Source organism: Bos mutus, chromosome 9 (assembly GCF_027580195.1).
Source record: "Bos mutus isolate GX-2022 chromosome 9, NWIPB_WYAK_1.1, whole genome shotgun sequence".
Lineage (NCBI taxonomy): Eukaryota > Metazoa > Chordata > Mammalia > Artiodactyla > Bovidae > Bos > Bos mutus.
In genome coordinates, this window is record NC_091625.1 from 25,430,097 (window position 1) to 25,447,728 (window position 17,632).

Genomic DNA, 17,632 nt, shown 5'->3' on the forward strand with positions numbered 1-17,632 from the left:
GCCCATCATTTCCCAGAATTGCTTCTGGGCACCCACCATGCCCTCCCTCTATTTTTGCTGTACTGCCAACTAACTTGCTATTGCCTGTGGTTATCTCAGTGGTTAAAGGCAAGAGCTGGGGAGTCAGACTTCCTCAATTTCTACCATTTAGTAGTGATTCCATCTTAGATGAATCATTAATTTTTCAGGGCTTTCAGTTTCTCAGTTGGGAAATATAATAGAGTACTTAGGACCATCACAAGTTATTATGAAGATTAATTGAGATAATGTACGTGAAGTGCTTAGAACAGTATTATGCCTCACACATAAGTGCTCAAAAATCTTTACTGTTATTACAAATAAACTGCTTGATGCTGCTTCTTAAAAGAATCACATAATCAAATTAATAAGTGCCAATATATGCCCAAATCTGCAAAGCAAAACACAAATCAACAAACATCCCCCTTTTTCACCCCTCTCCCTAGATACTGCCCACTGAAAGGAGATACTTGAGAAAATACCCTTGTAGGGCCTGAGAACCTCTGAGATATGTGTTGGTGCTCAATCGCTCAGTCATGTCTGACTCTTTGCGTCCCCATGAATTGTAGCCCACCAGGCTCCTCTGTTCATAGGATTTCCCAGGCAAGAATATTGGAATGGGTTGCCATTTCCTCCTCCAGGGCATATTCCTGACCCAGGGATCAAACCACCTCTCCTTCCCTGACAGGCGGATCCTTTACCACCTGGGAAGCCCAAGGACCTCTGATATCACCATGTTAACTATTTGTCCTCCTCATCTAAGGTAGATGGGATTAACAGACTGGCTAATTTCTTTTATTCTTAGGGCAATAACAGCAAGGATTTCAGGTGACTACTTCCCAGAAGACAGACTAGAAGAAACAGGCATTGACATGAATAGACATCTCACAAAGGAGAAAACATAAATGGCTAAGGAATATGTTAAAAGATGCATATCTTCATTAATAGTCAGGAAAATGCAAGTTGGAACTACAATGAAATAACATTGCACATTCCTGAAACTGGAAAACTAAGAAATTTAACCATGTCAGGTGTTGGACAGAATATGCTAATAGGCATATAAATGGTACAGTCACTTTGTGAAACATTAAGAGATTACCTTGTAAAGCCAAATACTTACTCCATAGACTAGCCATTCCACCCCCATGAACCTCTCTCTTGTGGGCCTCAGGACAATTTTCAGAACCAGACAAAACTGCCAGCAACTCTAACCACTGATAGAATGGATTAAGTAGTGATACAGTGGTACATTCACACCAAAGAATATTAAACACACACAGAAATGAAATATAAAAGCAATAACAACATGGCGGGATCTTAGAAACAATGATGAAAGGAAAAGAAAAAACCACATCTCTAACAAGTAAATAGTATAATGACATTTTACATTTATCAATCCACTTAATTCTTCCAACATTGCTCTCATTTGACAAGTGAGGAACTGAAGGCACAGAGAGTTTAAAAAACTTGCTGACAAGGGGAAGGTTCCAGGATCCAGCTAACATTTACTTCATGCTTACCATACCATGTACTTTCCTGCTGCTGCTGCTGCTAAGTCACTTCAGTTGTGTCCAACTCTGTGCAACCCCATAGACGGCAGCCCACCAGGCTCCTCTGTCCCTGGGATTCTCCAGGCAAGAACACTGGAGTGGGTTGCCATTTCCTTCTCCAATGCATGAAAGTGAAAAGTGAAAGTGAAGTCGCTCAGTCATGTCCGACTTTCCTAGGTTATTATTTTATGAGAAATGCTCCACATAAAATGTTCTTGATTTTTTTTTTTCCTGACTAATCTTTCTTCCAAAATCAACACCTTGAGTCAGGAGTGAAGGACCCAGTTTATCATATGCCTTTGCGCCCTTCCCCTAACCCTATCACCAAAGTGCAAACTCACTGGATAGTTGGATCTTTACTTAAATGGTCTTCTGAACTATTTTCTAGATTTCTCACTTGGAAGCAGACTGTGACTCACTGTCAACACCCTAAAGCCCTGAAGCCTTGAACTTCCCTTTAGTCTACACTTTTCAGAATGCCAGTAACTAAGAGGTCTGAAAATGGAGGAATTTTATTCCCAGAAAGCATTCACACACCACCCTGCCCTTCACCCCAGACTTTACGTGACACTCCTAAGACCCAAAGGACAGAACTTGAGCAGCTAGAGGAAGGTCATTTCTTCTTGCAACACAATCTTAAGAATGATGCTTGTAAACCTGTGACTAAGCACTATATAGCAGGAAGGGGAGGAGAGCCAGGAATCCAAAACCTGTATTTTAATCTCAAGTTCTATTACTTAGCTGTACAACATTGGGCAAATTCAAATTCTCTGGTGTTCATTTACTTTAGTTACACACTTTGTTCAGTCAACCTTGACAGGCATTTATCGAATGCTTCCTAGGTGCCATGCACCCTGCCAAGCATGGTACCCGGAGAAGCACTGGGACTATAGGGATGCATAAGACCTTGTTAGCTACGGACAGCCTCCCAGCCACTAAGGAGCTGTCTTTCCAGAGTGAAAAACTGTGTTATCTTGGTGCCTGAGATAGTTAAGCAGAGTGTGGGTAACCTTGTGGTGGAGATGTAGAGACTGGACGAAATGTCAGCATACTCTTGTGGTTAAGAGCTTAGCTCTGGGGTCAGTTATAACTAAATGTATCCTGGCTTTAACTCTGATGAACTCTGTGATTTCTGGCAAGTTATGTAACCTCCTGAAGAATCAGTTTACTCATCTCTGAAACAGATAATACTATATATACTATAGAGCGCCGAAGAATTGATGCTTTTGAACTGTGGTGTTGGAGAAGACTCTTGAGAGTCCCTTGGACTGCAAGGAGATCCAACCAGTCCATCCTGAAGGAGATAAGCCCTGGGATTTCTTTGGAAGGAATGATGCTAAAGTTGAAACTCCAGTACTTTGGCCACCTCATGCAAAGAGTTGACTCATTGGAAAAGACTCTGATGCTGGGAGGGACTGGGGGCAGGAGGAGAGGGGGATGACAGAGGATGAGATGGCTGGATGGCATCACTGACTCAATGGACGTGAGTCTGAGTGAACTCAGGGAGTTGGTGATGGACAGGGAGGCCTGGCGTGCTGCGATTCATGGGGTCGCAAAGAGTCGGACACGACTGAGCGACTGATCTGATCTGATACTATATTTATATATACTATGTTATGTATATATATACTATGATTATACTATATTCAATTTGAGAATCAAATATGATAAATGCATATAAAAGGAGGTTGAGATTCATGATAAATAAATGTTACCTGTCCTCTTCATTCTCCTCTTCATATTATTACTGTTAATACATCATTTGTTTCTCCATAAGGCACTGTGACAGAGTTTGGAGATTTAGACAGAAGTTGTCCATCGTCTTGCTTGGCTCTAGCTGGAGGATGGTACTTTAGATGGATATTCAGATCTTGTACCCCAAGACGGTTCCTGAAAATGTTGACATGTTTTAACAGGATGATTACAGGCCAGCACAAAGTGAAATTGATCTTGGAGGAGGTTATTTATAAATATTCTGAAATATGGAAGGAGGTATAATTAATCATAGAATAAGCAAGAGGATGCATTTTAAACTAAGGATGGGTCAGTACATTCTTTGGGGAGATGTTTAAATGAGTGAAAATCATGGTAAATAAATTTGACTTAATCTAAAAAACTGTGGTCCAGAATTATATCAGAAATGAATGATGAATATGATTATAAAGAAATTGTAATTAACTTCTTATGTATTAAAAATGCATGCATTTCAAAAGTATAAACTGAGCAAAAATATTTGCTATGTTTTGTCATTTATGTATATGACAAAGGGCTAGTGTTGTGAATATACTAAAGAAATCTTACAAATACATAAGATGGTGAATAACTCAGTAGAAAAATGGATAAAAGACTTAGCTTATTTAGGAAAAAAGACACAAATCTGGGCAATATGTGTGACCCCATGGACTGTAGCCCACCAGGTGCCTCTGTCCATGGGGTTTTCCAGGCAAGAATACTGCAGTGGGTTGCCATTTTCTTCTCCAGGGGATCTTCCAGACTCAGGGATTGAAACCATGTCTCCTGCATTGGCAGGTGAATCCTTTACCACTGACGCACCTGAGAAGCAAAAATGATCTTACAGATACACAAATTCATATCGCACAAAGTTCTATATGTATGGATGTTCACTAAGAATTATTTGTAAGAGCCAAAAAAAAGTTCATTAGTGAATAGCTGTTTAAACAATGACAGACCCATGCAATGAATAATGAGGTAAGTCTACATATATTGATTAAAAAATGCTGTTCACAGTATATTGTTAAATTAAAAAGACAAAGAACAGTGTGCATAGTATGGTTCTGTTTAAAAAAAAGAAGATACAAAAAAAGATATATGCATAGACATGCTCCAGAAGGAAACACAAGGCATTTCTGTGGTGGTTACTTCTGGGGATATAGGAAGGAAATGTTTGCTTTTCACTGAATTCTCTCTATACTGTTTGAAAACTTTACCAAGAATATGTTTTACTTTTATAATTAAAGAAAGAAACAAAACCTCAGCTTAAAAATTCTAAATAGCAAACGGGAACCATTGCAATGTCTGAAAGTAGTTTTCATCACTAAATATGTTGTTGCCTTAGAATGAACTTTCCTGTGCAACTCTCATGCCATTAGCTGATTCCTCCATTCTAGGGAAGCATTTCTTCATTTACTTATCTAACCCTTAGCTGTGCTTGCTTTATGTCAGACCCTATTTTAAGTGCTCTCATCATGATACAATCATGAGGGGGTTGTTATTATCCCCATAGTGGGGATCAGGAAGATGAGGCACACAGAGGTTAAATTACTTAACCAGGGTCACGGTGCTAGTAAGCTCTAGAACTAAGATTCAAACCCAGACTGTCTGGCTCTAGAGAAGCCATGCCTTAATCCATGCTTTTGTTGCCTTTGGAAGTCTTTAGAAGCTTTGAGTTCTTGCCAGGTAATCTGGTCGTATGATCTGCTGAAAGGAACTTATGCCATGCATAGCCCCCAGCTCTCCTTGGGACACCCCAGGTGCAACCTACCCACATTTCTGACCCTTTGTAGGATCTAAGAGGGAAACAAACACTGTAAACAAGACTAAGCCCTGCTGGGCATGGAGTAATAACAGGACCTTTTAGCAGCTCTCAAGGTCAACACAATACCTCAACACAGCGTATCTTTGTAGAAATATTCTTACTGTTAATTGGCATCTTCAAAGATGAAAGGGTTGATCTCAGTCAGCTGTTAGGTAAAATGTGGCTGATCCATAGCCGGTAGAGACTGCTGAACCAAGAAGGACTGCTGTGGAGATTAAAGGCTGAATTGATCGGCTGAATTCCAATGTTTTCAATATATGTCAAGGTAAAGAGGATTTTTTTAGCTGGAGAGACATGAAAAGGCCTGCCTTATCATCCAAGTTTGTTGAATGTGAATGTTGCTTGTAGGTGTTTCTTGTTTATCATTTTCTTCCGTATAATCTCAGAGTTGTATTAAGCTCTATCAAGGCTACTTTTTGTAACCCTAAAAGTGGATTGGTTGATGAAATGATGGGTTCTTGTTGATGGGTAAATAGTACACTAAGATGATCTAATCATCCCTTTTCTTATGCTTTTTGATTGTCCTTCATTCTAACAGGTTGATTTTGAAAGCTTTCTCCACAGGCAGCAGGTTCTCTGGGTGTGCGTGCAGCCATTGGGCATCCCAGTCGGCCAGTTCAATAAGGAAGACCAGTCGTTGAGCAGAACTGTTTGAGGCATTTTGGGTGATTCATTGTTCCTTGAGGATTCTGAAGCTGGATGCACAACTTTGTGTAAGAAATAAATGTTTTTTCCTTCCTGTGGTTCATTGTGCATTGTGGATGGGTGCCTGGTGAGGGATATGTCATCCTATGGGACTGCCATGGGCACAAGAATACCCAGGATAGGAGCAAAACACATACAGATGGCCAAGGAGGAAATTTATTTAAGACAAGGTCTGGGCACTGGGAGAGGTTTTTTAAAATTATTTTTTCCTCAAAGATGAGCATCATTTATCCTATAGAGATCTAGGTTTTCAGTGTGAAAAGACTCTCAGGTAAGTGAACCTTCTGATTATTTTATTAGCAGACCACCTAAACAATGAAACACACTATTCCTTTAGGTGGTACCTAGTTTTGTGAAGGCAATGGCACCCCACTCCAGTACTCTTGCCTGGAAAATCCCATGGATGGAGGAGCCTGGTAGGCTGCAGTCCATGGGGTCGTTAAGAGTCGGACACGACTGAGCGACTTCACTTTCACTTTTCACTTTCATGCATTGGAGAAGGAAATGGCAACCCACTCCAGTGTTCTTGCCTGGAGAATCCCAGGGACGGGGGAACTTGGTGGGCTGCTGTCTATGAGGTCGCACAGAGTCGGACACGACTGAAGCGACTTAGCAGCAGCAGCAGCAGTTTTGTGAAGATCCATAATGGCCGGGACAGATCAAAGTACTTAGAACTAAAGGTTCCCTTCTGGTGATGGAGTAACAGGTTGAGTTCATTGCTGATAACATATGATCTGGTTTTGCCAAATCTTGATCCTGAGCTGTGCTGTTCAACATGGCAGCCACTAACCATATGTGGCTAGATTTAAATATTTTAAGATTAATTAAATGAAATTAATAAAAAATTTAAAAAATTCAGCTCCTCAGTCATCCAAGTCACATTTCAAGTGTTTAACAGTAGTGTGGTAGCTAGTGGCTACCATAAAGGACAATGGAAATTCAGGGAACAGTTCGATTGGAGTAGAATGTTCTGTTGAACAGCACTGATCTAGAAAATAAATAGGTCTCAAAAAATAGTCTATCAAAAAACATCATTTGGATGCTTGATTGGCCACACCAGGGAGATTCTATCTAGTTTTTATTCTGAACCACTAGATATCTGAAGGTTTGATAGAAGGGTGGAGGCAGTATGATTTTAGATTTGGGTGTGAACTGTAAAGCCCAATTTTTTTCAGTAAAGATAACGTTCTGTTGACAGATCACTGTGGACACGGGTCATAGGCAAGTAGGTAGGAGGATGTTAAAAGGTTAGGGCTTACCCTGAATGAGGAGTGTGTGACCGGACTGGGCAGGAGGCAGTGCACAAAGGTACTTTTGATACTTGCACAAAGGCCGAGTATGGCTATTTAGTTTCTGGAACTTCCTTTGGTTTCTGACCGCCTTACCTTTCTTCATCTGATTATAATGCTAAAAATAGGTTAGGCATCTTAAGAAGGTGAACCTCAGCTTTCTTTTCTGGTTTAAGAGATTCTTAATGCCTTCCTCAAAAGGAAAGTATTTCTTTTATTAGTCCTGTTTCATATGCCTCTCAAACTTTAAAAGGATTTAAGGAAAGGGAAATCAAATGAAGGCTGATAATACCTCTCACAAGAGTTCAGGATTTCCCTGGTGGTTTGTCACATGAGGGTGTATCTAAGTCACTTTCAACAGTGGTGAGACATTTGGCTGCCCTCTCCCATCTACGTCTTTTGATGTAGCCTCATGAACTGAGGAACTGGGAAGGAAAGAACACTGTCTGAAGTCTTCATCTTCAGGGGCTAGGAGACAGGATGTTAAAGAAAATTGATCAGAGGGTCAGGTGTCTCTCATGGAAGTTAGGAAGTAGGTCAAGAGAGAGATATTAAAAAGAAAGTCACTATTCAAAGAACAACTAGTATTAAGAACAGAGAAACTAGCAACAGAGCCAGGAGTTGTCTCTAGTAAGTGTAACAGGAGCAGCTTTCATGAACTGAATAGGAGTGTGGGTACGGGGAACAAAGAGGGAATTTCCAAGGTAGCAATAAAAACATGAGCACTCAACCTTACTTATTTAGTCTTGGTTATTTCACCATCCTCTCACGCAAGTGAGCGCTTTAGCATGCAATAAATACTTGCTGAATGAATCCTCAGGAAAGAAAATCACATTGAATGCATGAATTCCTTTATTGAAAATATTGGGCTAGCACTGCATTACATACACTCAGTATCCATAAATGAAGGGCCACGCATGTCTGATTGGACAATACTGTTTTAAATAGAGAACACAGCATCTGAATATGCTCTCACAAGTATAATATCATGGACTAAACTAGGTAAGAGTGAACTATATGCAAAATGACCATTTTGTTAATAGCATATGGTTGCAAATGGCATAAATGGTAAACGTGATCATACTGAGACATTCCTGGAATCTCACACAGGCACATTATATAACAAGCAGATTAATAAGGTTCAACTGCTGATAAGTTGTTAATGACGAGTTTGCAATAGAACTTGGGTGAAAGTACACCCAGGCTACAGATTTAAGATTTTATAGCATTCAAAGAAACTTGTATGGGATGTGAGTGGAGTAAAATAATTGTTGATCTGACAGGAGGCCACATAGCAATTTGTTTGTTCTCTTTTATAAATAGTCTAAAGTAAGAGAATAAGCTAGAGGAAGTATTCTGCCAGCTTAAAGCCAACATTCTAAGCACTGTTTACATGTTTAAAATGCAGGTCTATCAACTACTACTTTCTATTAATTTTTCCTTTCAAAGATCACTGGAAATGTAATTGATGACAGATAACTTTCTCAGCTTTGGCTATTACTTGACATTTTTTTCCATTAGCAGTCTTTGGCTTTTGTAAAAGTTTGACAATCAATAATATTTGTTAAAATTTTAACAAGGTTTTATTATTAACTTTCATAAAAGAGTGTTTAATGATATGAAAGTGAGTTGATATTTAAAAACTGCTTTTTACTTTTTATTCCAATTGTGGTATAAATGCATTTCTTTGCATTTAATTTTTTTCAAATAAAAGAGTGTAGAAACCAAGACAATTGGGATAATGGACACTTTTCATTTGATATAAAATATACAGAAATTAAAACATTCAGTCTCATTTAAAACAGAGGCCTGTTAATGTAAAAACTTGGGGAAAATTATGCAAAAAATCCAATAAAAATACAATTTCTGTTACTAACACAAGAGATTTTATAAGAAGCAAAACATTTCTTTTCAACAGCAGGGTTCTAAATCCAGGATCATATAAGTATACATTACTGTAAATATCAATTTATGACTGTGAGAAATGGCTTATTCTTCTTTACACAATTATGTTCAGGGTAAATAACTAAAAATGTACCTTTTCAATGACAAAATGGAAAGATGGCCTACAACAGTCAAATCAATAAACATTGATTATGAGTTTTTAAAAATTCAGAATTGTGTTTGTGTATATATATATGTGTGTGTATATATATGGACATTAAGCAGCACATACATATACAGATCACCCTAAACAATCAGGGCAAAAAAAAATGTAATATAAAACTATATAAATCAAATGGATTTGTTGCCAAAACAGCACAAAATGTATACATTTCTTTACTTCAAGATTTGACACATTAAAAGAAAAAAATTGCCAACACATTTCAAATAATATACTAGAAATAATAAATAAAACAGTTTTAAAAAATCATATATTCCCTTTAAGTGCTGTGCACTTTCAATTTTTCTAAATGAGACTAAACTTTTCAATGGCAAACAATAGTATGCTGTACATTTTGGTAATGAAAATTATGTTGATAAATATACAAGGAATGTATATACTTCTACAGTATTTTCTTTTTCACAGTTACCAAAAATAAAAATTGCATTCAACTCACATCTATAAATATTCTGACTCCTCACTCTATGGGTTTGAAGAAAGTGAGAGTATAAAGTCTTTCAACGATCCGAACTTCAAATTCTTTCTTCATCGTCTGCCTTCCACATGTACCTTTCAGAATCTCTCTGCAATGTAATTGCGCTCTGAGATGATGGCAGAAAGAAAGCACTATGATGGGATGAGGCAGTCTGAGCTGGGGCTTCGTCTTCCAGCTAGCTTTAGCAGGGCTGACCGAACCCAGTCTTTTTAAATGTTCTATTTTAAGGCAGTCTAAATTTCACTCGAATGTCCATACCTCGAGGTCTTGAACTATGAAGTCTTCCTTTTTGGAAAGAATATCATTATTAAAAGTGCTGCAGGAGTTGCTTCGTCCATGGTATAAGTCGGCATCTAACCATAAGCCAAATCGTCCCCTAAAAAGGTTAAAAAAGCAAAATGGTGAAAACATCTCAATTTTATGTAGACGCTTTCCATCCTCCCTTGTCCCAACTTCTTTCTTTTATGCTATAGTCAAAACCCTAAACTGCTTATAAAACATTTCCTGTATTTCATTTAAATGACCTGTCTTTCAGGTGGTCCCTCATTTGGACACATAAATAAGTCATTTTATCTTCGATTCTTAGTGTCATGTGTTAGACCACACTGTCCTAAATAATCGACTAACTACACATGGACTAACTACAATCAGCTGACACCAAAGTTTCAGTTACCTGGATTAAAACAGACCCACTCTGGTTAAATAGTAAATTAATAACAACAAAAACCTTACCCTCCACCACCAAGTTCCAAAGAACTTATGTCTCCATTGATAAAGTATGAGTTTTCTCCACTCCACTTAAAGACCTTAGGTAGAAACACAAGACAAAGAGAGATCAGACATTTCAATCTGGAGAATTAGCAAAGAGGGAGGGGACCACCCACAGGCTGAGGAAGCTCCCGACTTCTAGCTAGACCTTTCCCACACCAGGATGAGCTCTCCGAAGGGGTTACAAGGCAGGAAAGATCTCTCGCACACATGTTGGTTCTGACCTGCAATTCCACCCTGGATCTCAGAAGTTCATGCAAAAGTTCCCAAGGCCCAGGAAGGGAACCAAGCGGGTTTCTGTGCTGTGGTCATGAAGTGCTGAGCAGGCTAGAGTGAGGCCAAGTGAGGTTATGGGATGGGACCGTCTACCGCTCCAACCACAGCCCCCGACATCTAGCCCCAGCCACCCCCCTGACACCACGACACTAGGCCGTCAGTATTCCTTCCATCTAGGTACCTTGAAATGGGGGCTAAATGTGTAGAGAAAAGTTTCGCCTGTGCCATAATAGTGATCACTGAACTTGAAAGGATGAGTCGCATATGCTCCAAAGATCTGTCAAAAGAAAACAGAAATGTTAGCAGCTTTCGAACACAAACCTCTCAAAGAAAGCCCTTCTGAAATATTTTAGCATAATCCTATTCTGAGGTCTCATTATATCTCTTTCAGCAAGATTATTATGAAGAGCATTACTAAGTCAGAGTTTCTAAGTAAAAAAGACCACGAATCAACAAATAAAATGTCCCTGGTTCTTATTAGTACCCAAGGGGCTCAGAGAACTTATCGGTCAAAGGTCAGCAATTGCTTCAGTTTAAAAAGACTTCCAAAGTCCACTGTAGAGAAAAAAATCTCTCTCTCATCACATTCTGGAACATTAAACAACTACAACATACATCTTGCTCACAGAAATGAGTGGTTGAGAGAGTGAGAGCCTGTCTCTGACGTGTTTTATAAGTAGAATCATGGTCAGATATTTCCCCAGAGAAAATAAATTTTCCTCTCCCTTAATTCATAAAAATGAGTTTTCAATATGCTTAACAGAACTGCATCCTTGACGTGACTGATCCAATACTCAGTTCAAAATGATTTTAAAGAAAAAAGTAACAATTCCATAATACTATGGGCTTTCAAGGTGGTTTAGATGTATCTGAATCAATGATTTTGTCTATTTTTTCTTGTTGGGGTTGGAAGGAGCAGTGTTTTCAGAATGACCATCCCACTGCTTCAGCCTCTTATCCTCCTCAGGTCCCAACCAGTACTTGGAGGGGTGAAGACTGGTAAAAACGAGCATACATATTCTGAAACAGTCCCTAGGTGATTCTGATATATCTTCTCCAAATTCCACTTGAGAAACAAAGCTTCAGATGGAGTCTATCTGGAAAATGTCTTATAATTTTTCAAAATAATTTAAATCTGATGATTATCATCATGGAATCTCTGCTTCAGTTCCTAGCTCCTTGAAATACTAAAAATTAGGCAGAGTAGAAGTCTCAAAACTTTCTAACCCCTGTTCCTCATACCAAAATCTCTCCATAGAGCTGCTAAGAACAAAGAAAAATCAGTAACAAATTTTCTTAGCAATCATAGAAATTTGTTTAAGCACTGGAGATAGGATGATACTAAGAAATGACTGTTAATTTTTTGGATATACAGCATTATGGTTATGTAAGACAACATTCATTTTATTTTTTATATTAGTTTATTTAGAAATAAGTTATATAATATGTACATAATTGTATTGTTGGGTCTACAGCATCTAAAAATTTAATATATTTGATAATAATAGAACAAAGGAATCCAGGGAGGGGGAGGAAGATAGCCAGAAGTGGTAAAAGGAAGGTTAATATGACAAAACCTATAAACGCATAATTGCTCTCCTTCTCTCAGCTTTCTTAGTAGATAAAAATTACACAACTATATAAATAACACTTTATTATTGACTTTGTAATATATATCAATGTTATACCCAAAATTACTATAGAAAGTGGAAAGATGTAATAGAACAATATAGGAGTAACATTTCTATACCTCACTGGAATAAGTTAGTATAAATCAGACTCTGTTACCTGATGATTGCTCTATTATTTTCCATAGTGCCTTGTGGTATAAATTACTCCATGGTAATTCTCACTCAATTATATTTAGGCCCCTTTGCCACAGTAGTTTCCTTGGCCAGTCTATGTAATTTATCCTGACTCCAGGAAGGCTCTCCTCAGCTGTCTCTCGCCCTGGTTCTCTCTAGAAGGTCTATAGCTTAGTCTGCTTCCTTCATGGAGCTGCTGCTGCTGCTGCTGCTGCTGCTAAGTCACTTCAGTCGTGTCTGACTCTGAGCGACCCCAAAAAAGGCAGCCCACCAGGCTCCCCCATCCCCGGGATTCTCCAGGCAAGAATACTGGAGTTGGCTGCCATTTCCTTCTCGAATGCATGAAAGTGAAAAGTCAAAGTGAAGTTGCTCAGTCATGTCCGACTCTGCACAACCTCACGGACTGCAGCCTACCAGGCTCCTCCGTCCATGGGATTTTCCAGGCAAGAGCACTGGAGTGGGGTGCCATTGCCTTCTCCTAGCCTCCTCTTAATTGTTTACCACCAAATTTTTATTGTTTTCTAGACTTCCCTTTAGCTTAAACTTCCCCCACGTTTTTCTAAATAATGTCAGGTCTTTTGAGGAAAGCTTCTGAACTGTATGTTTTGTTTTTTTTCTTTTTCAACTCTACAATATTGTATTGGTTTTGCCATATATCAACATGAATCCACCACAGGTATACTTGTGTTCCCCATCCTGAACTCTCCTCCCTCCTCCCTCCCCGTACCATCCCTCTGGGTCGTCCCAGTGCATCAGCCCCAAGCATCCAGTATCCTGCATCGAACCTGGACTGGCGACTCGTTTCATATATGATATTATACATGTTTCAATGCCATTCTCCCAAATCATCCCACCCTCTCCCTCTCCCACAGAGTCCAAAAGACTGTTCTATACATCAGTGTCTCTTTTGCTGTCTCGTATACAGGGTTATATGAACTGTATGTTTTATGGTTTGCCCATTCACCTGGAGCTGGGAGCTAGGGACTCGGCTTTGGAGCTGGGAGGTGGATAGTGGTTCGCTTTTCTCAAAGGCACAATCCTGTTTTATGAGCAGAGTGCTGGGCAGGGGCAGTAGTGACTGGTCTTGGCTCCCTTCTCTTACGTGTAACTTCTGCTCTGTGCTGAAGCAAGGGCAGTAGAGACCCCTGTATTCTCAGCCTGCTGCGTTGAAGGTAGACCAACCGTCCTCGGAGAAGGGGCCGGTAAGGGGAAGAGCGCCCCCTACCTCCAGGCCGCCCTTGCCTGCAATTCAGCCTCTGAAGCTGAATGGTGGGTTCAGTTCAGTTCAGTTGCTCAGTCGTGTCCAACTCTTTGCGACCCCATGAATCGCAGCACGCCAGGCCTCCCTGTCCATCACCAACTCCCGGAGTTCACTCAGACTCACGTCCATCGAGTCAGTGATGCCATCCAGCCATCTCATTCTCTGTCGTCCCCTTCTCCTCCTGCCCCCAATCCCTCCCAGCATCAGAGTCTTTTCCAATGAGTCAACTCTTTGCATGAGGTGGCCAAAGTACTGGAGTTTCAGCTTTAGCATCATTCCTTCCAAAGAAATCCCAGGGCTGATCTCCTTCAGAACGGACTAGTTGGATCTCCTTGCAGTCCAAGGGACTCTCAAGAGTCTTCTCCAACACCACAGTTCAAAAGCATCAATTCTTCGGCGCTCAGCCTTCTTCACAGTCCAACTCTCACATCCATACATGACCAGAGGAAAAAGCATAGCCTTGACTAGACGAACCTTCGTTGGCAAAGTAATGTCTCTGCTTTTGAATATGCTATCTAGGTTGGTCATAACTTTCCTTCCAAGGAGTAAGCGTCTTTTAATTTCATGGCTGGTGGGTAGGGGATAAGAAATTCTGAGGACCTGCCTGGGAGCTTGGGTTGATGGATCCTCATCTTCTTGTCCAAGCATGCCCAGAACAAAGCCTGTGTCTGAACAGTGACTGGGGTCGGGGGAAGGGGGGTCGGCAACAAGTGCCACAGAATCTCACTGTTATTGCCGAGATTTACCAGATATTCTTTAACTGAATTTTCACTTGCCGTATGCCCTTAGGACAATATCCAGAGACTAAGTGATTATTGTTTTTATAATTCCCATCAGTAATGGCTGTTTCACTGGGGATTGGTTCTGTAGAACTCCTCATGCCTGCCAGTCTGCATATATAATGCTTTTATATTAGAATTGTATATGGTTCATTTCCAGATAAATGTACAGATGTTGTACGATCATGTTCCCAAACACAGTGGAGCTGCATCCTTGCCTTGGGGGTAGATGGAATGGGGAAAGCAGAGTTAGTGTCCAGTTGCCTTCAAATAACACAAATGCCTTCAGTAAGATAACACCTCAGAGACAAATAGTGTAATCTTCAGGAATAGGCAGGCCTCCTTTACATACCTTCTGATAGGAAGCTGAGTAAAACCATGCATCACCAAAACCTGCTCTGTGAGGCCAACAGATTTCCCAACAAGTTTGCTATCTATTAGTAACTTAACAGGAGAACTAATCTATACGTACAGTGCAGGTTTGTGTATGGTCTAACACTATCTAGCCCCATCTCATCTAAAACGTAGCACCTAACTTTGAAAACATTTCACTAAATCTCCAAGTAAATTCCATTTTAAATCTTTGTTGTTGTTATTTAAATTTTTTTTACCTTGCCTCTCTCTACTATTCAGCTTGGACTATGATTAAATAAAGTGTTCTCAATCTGTAAATAACAGTAGTAACAGTGATAATAGCTAAACCATTCCCCACAACTCTTAATCTATAATTATACTGTAACCTACTCACAGGAAAAATCACAGTCGAGACAGACAGTGCCTTTAGCACCACCATCACTCATTTTTCCCAAGACAGATTATGGCAGCAAAAATCTATTTCCCCTAAACTGATCCTAATTATATGGCTTCTCAGCAAGCTCCTCAATGTTTAATAGTGCCCCACACCTAACAGACACTCATGCATTTTCTGAATGGATGCATAAATAAATGGTTGTCAAGTAAACTCAGCTTCCAAATGCCAGAAATAGAGAATAATGATATCTACATCTTAAAAGAGCAAAGAAATTTCTTCTTGCTATAATACAGACCAAATTGAAATGGTCTTGAAAGATGAAAAAGCAGACTTGAAAGATTTCTTCCTTTCGTAATGCAGAAGTCGGCCTAGATGGTATAGAAAAGAAACCTGGACAGATTCCACCCAAACTCCCAGCTGACTGAGCCAAGAATTATTAGTGTAGGGTAGATGGGAGTAATATCTATTAACAGATTTCATCAGGGCCTCCAAGACCAAGAGGGATGAAACAGAGATGAAAGTGAGAGAGATGAAAGTGTAATAAGCAATGGCCCAGGGCATTTTCTCCTGTTTCGTAACAACTGGGCCCATAAGGCACAACACATCATGTGCCTAAGCGGCTCTCCATCTCAGGAGCTACGCATACAAGGTTGGTGGGCACGACCTCAGCCACCTGAAAAGAGTTCTGGGATGGCACTGAAACTTCTTTCCACAGCCATCTCCAAATCTGAACTTGAATTCTTCCACCGTCTCCAGTTTTAGCTTGCAGGATATCCCTGTAGCTTCCTACTCTATGATGAGAACAGGGAAAAATGATGTGACTGTACTTGGAGACATGCTCCATTTTCTTTTTTAGAGATGCACTCTGAAGTAAGTAGGAGTAAAACAACATAATAATTGGGGATTTACTTCAATTCTTCAGGAAAGAAAAGAACCAAGTGTCTGTGGCAAAATCCTGCTAACTGCGCGGTCTGGCTGATCGAGTTCATTGTATCCGTCTCTCTCCTGTCGCATAGGTTTGAGAAACTTCATTGAAAAAATGTTTCTCTATAAGAGGAACAAGCCTCACCTGATTATCCATATCTTTGATGACCAATAGTACAGGACTGTCTAGTGCTGCTGACTTCCGGTAGAGAGTTTTCAAGCTGGTCCCATGCTCTAGCGTGCTGTACGCGAGTCTCCATGGATAGCCCTGCACCCTTGCTGGAAGGCGTCGGGCCAGCTGTGAATCCAAGGATGGAGATGTAAATATTACAGGCTGCCTGAAAATCATCACGCATGAACTTGTAGCACCAAACAGATGCCTGTGGCTCAAACTCAAAAATCACATGACTTTCCACATTGTTCCCATTTACTCGAGCAAATACTTGCCACTATAAACTGAGAAGGCAAAACCATCATTGCCTGACATTGTTTACCTTGGCAGGGATGCTCCCCAGAGCATGTATTCCCTCTCAGGGATGATACTGAAGGGTTACTGTGCCACTGTACATTTGAAGATAGAGCACCAAGCTTGATTAAGAGGTATGAATTAGACTCGTGCTGTCTTCTGTACACTTCAACCTTTCTTTCACTGAGTATTTTACCAGCTGATCTTTCTAAACTCGCCAAGGCTCAGAGCTGTTACTGACAACTGAAGAGTCTCACCAAACTGAGCACAAGAAAGCATGGGTATTTTATGCCAGTAATCAGACAGTTTGTCCTCCTTGCACTTGTATTTTTCACTAACTTTAATATTTACCTTGATTTTGGCTGTCATGGGGCTTCCCAAGCGGTGCTAGTGGTAAAGAACCCACTTGGCAATGCAGAAGACGTAAGAGATGCAGGTTTGATCCCTGGGTTGGGAAGATCCCCTAGATGAGGGCATGGCAACCCACTCCAGTATTCTCGCCTAGAGAATCCCATGGACAGAGAAGCCTGGAGGGTCACAGTCCATAGGGTTGCACACGACTGAAGTGACTTAGCACAGTAGCTGTCATAAATATCAATAATGCATATCTTTTAAAAAATACAAACAATGGAGGCTATGTAAATTGTTGAAGTCCTCAGAATGCTTGGCATAGTTCTAGAATCAGCATGAACTCTGTCTCTGTAACTGCTTGGTCAAGTCACTCAGCTTTACGGGCCATCACAGACGCTTTTATAAATTGAGGGACTTGAACTTGGTGATTCTTTAAGGTCTCTGAATTTCAGTTTCTAAGAAGATTGATGGGGGAAGTAGAAGAGGTCCCTTCCTAAAGTTCAACCTCAAACACATAGAATTTCATGAAAATG

The 17,632-nt window shown here is 40.1% G+C and overlaps 1 protein-coding gene across 5 annotated transcripts in view; it reads right to left on the reverse strand.

Annotated features, from left to right (window-relative positions):
- Window positions 1-7,952: 7,952 nt before the first annotated feature.
- NCOA7 (nuclear receptor coactivator 7) overlaps window positions 7,953-17,632 on the reverse strand; it is a 164,314-nt gene continuing 154,634 nt past the window's right edge. For all 5 annotated transcript variants that reach the window (XM_070376291.1, XM_070376293.1, XM_070376292.1 and 2 more), the window contains 4 exons: window positions 16,428-16,580; window positions 10,944-11,039; window positions 10,451-10,524; window positions 7,953-10,094 (listed from right to left, as the gene is read on the reverse strand). In XM_070376291.1, coding sequence (XP_070232392.1) covers window positions 9,959-10,094; window positions 10,451-10,524; window positions 10,944-11,039; window positions 16,428-16,580 — 459 coding nt within the window. In that variant the 3' untranslated portion in view covers window positions 7,953-9,958. The remainder of the gene's footprint in view (window positions 10,095-10,450; window positions 10,525-10,943; window positions 11,040-16,427; window positions 16,581-17,632) is intronic.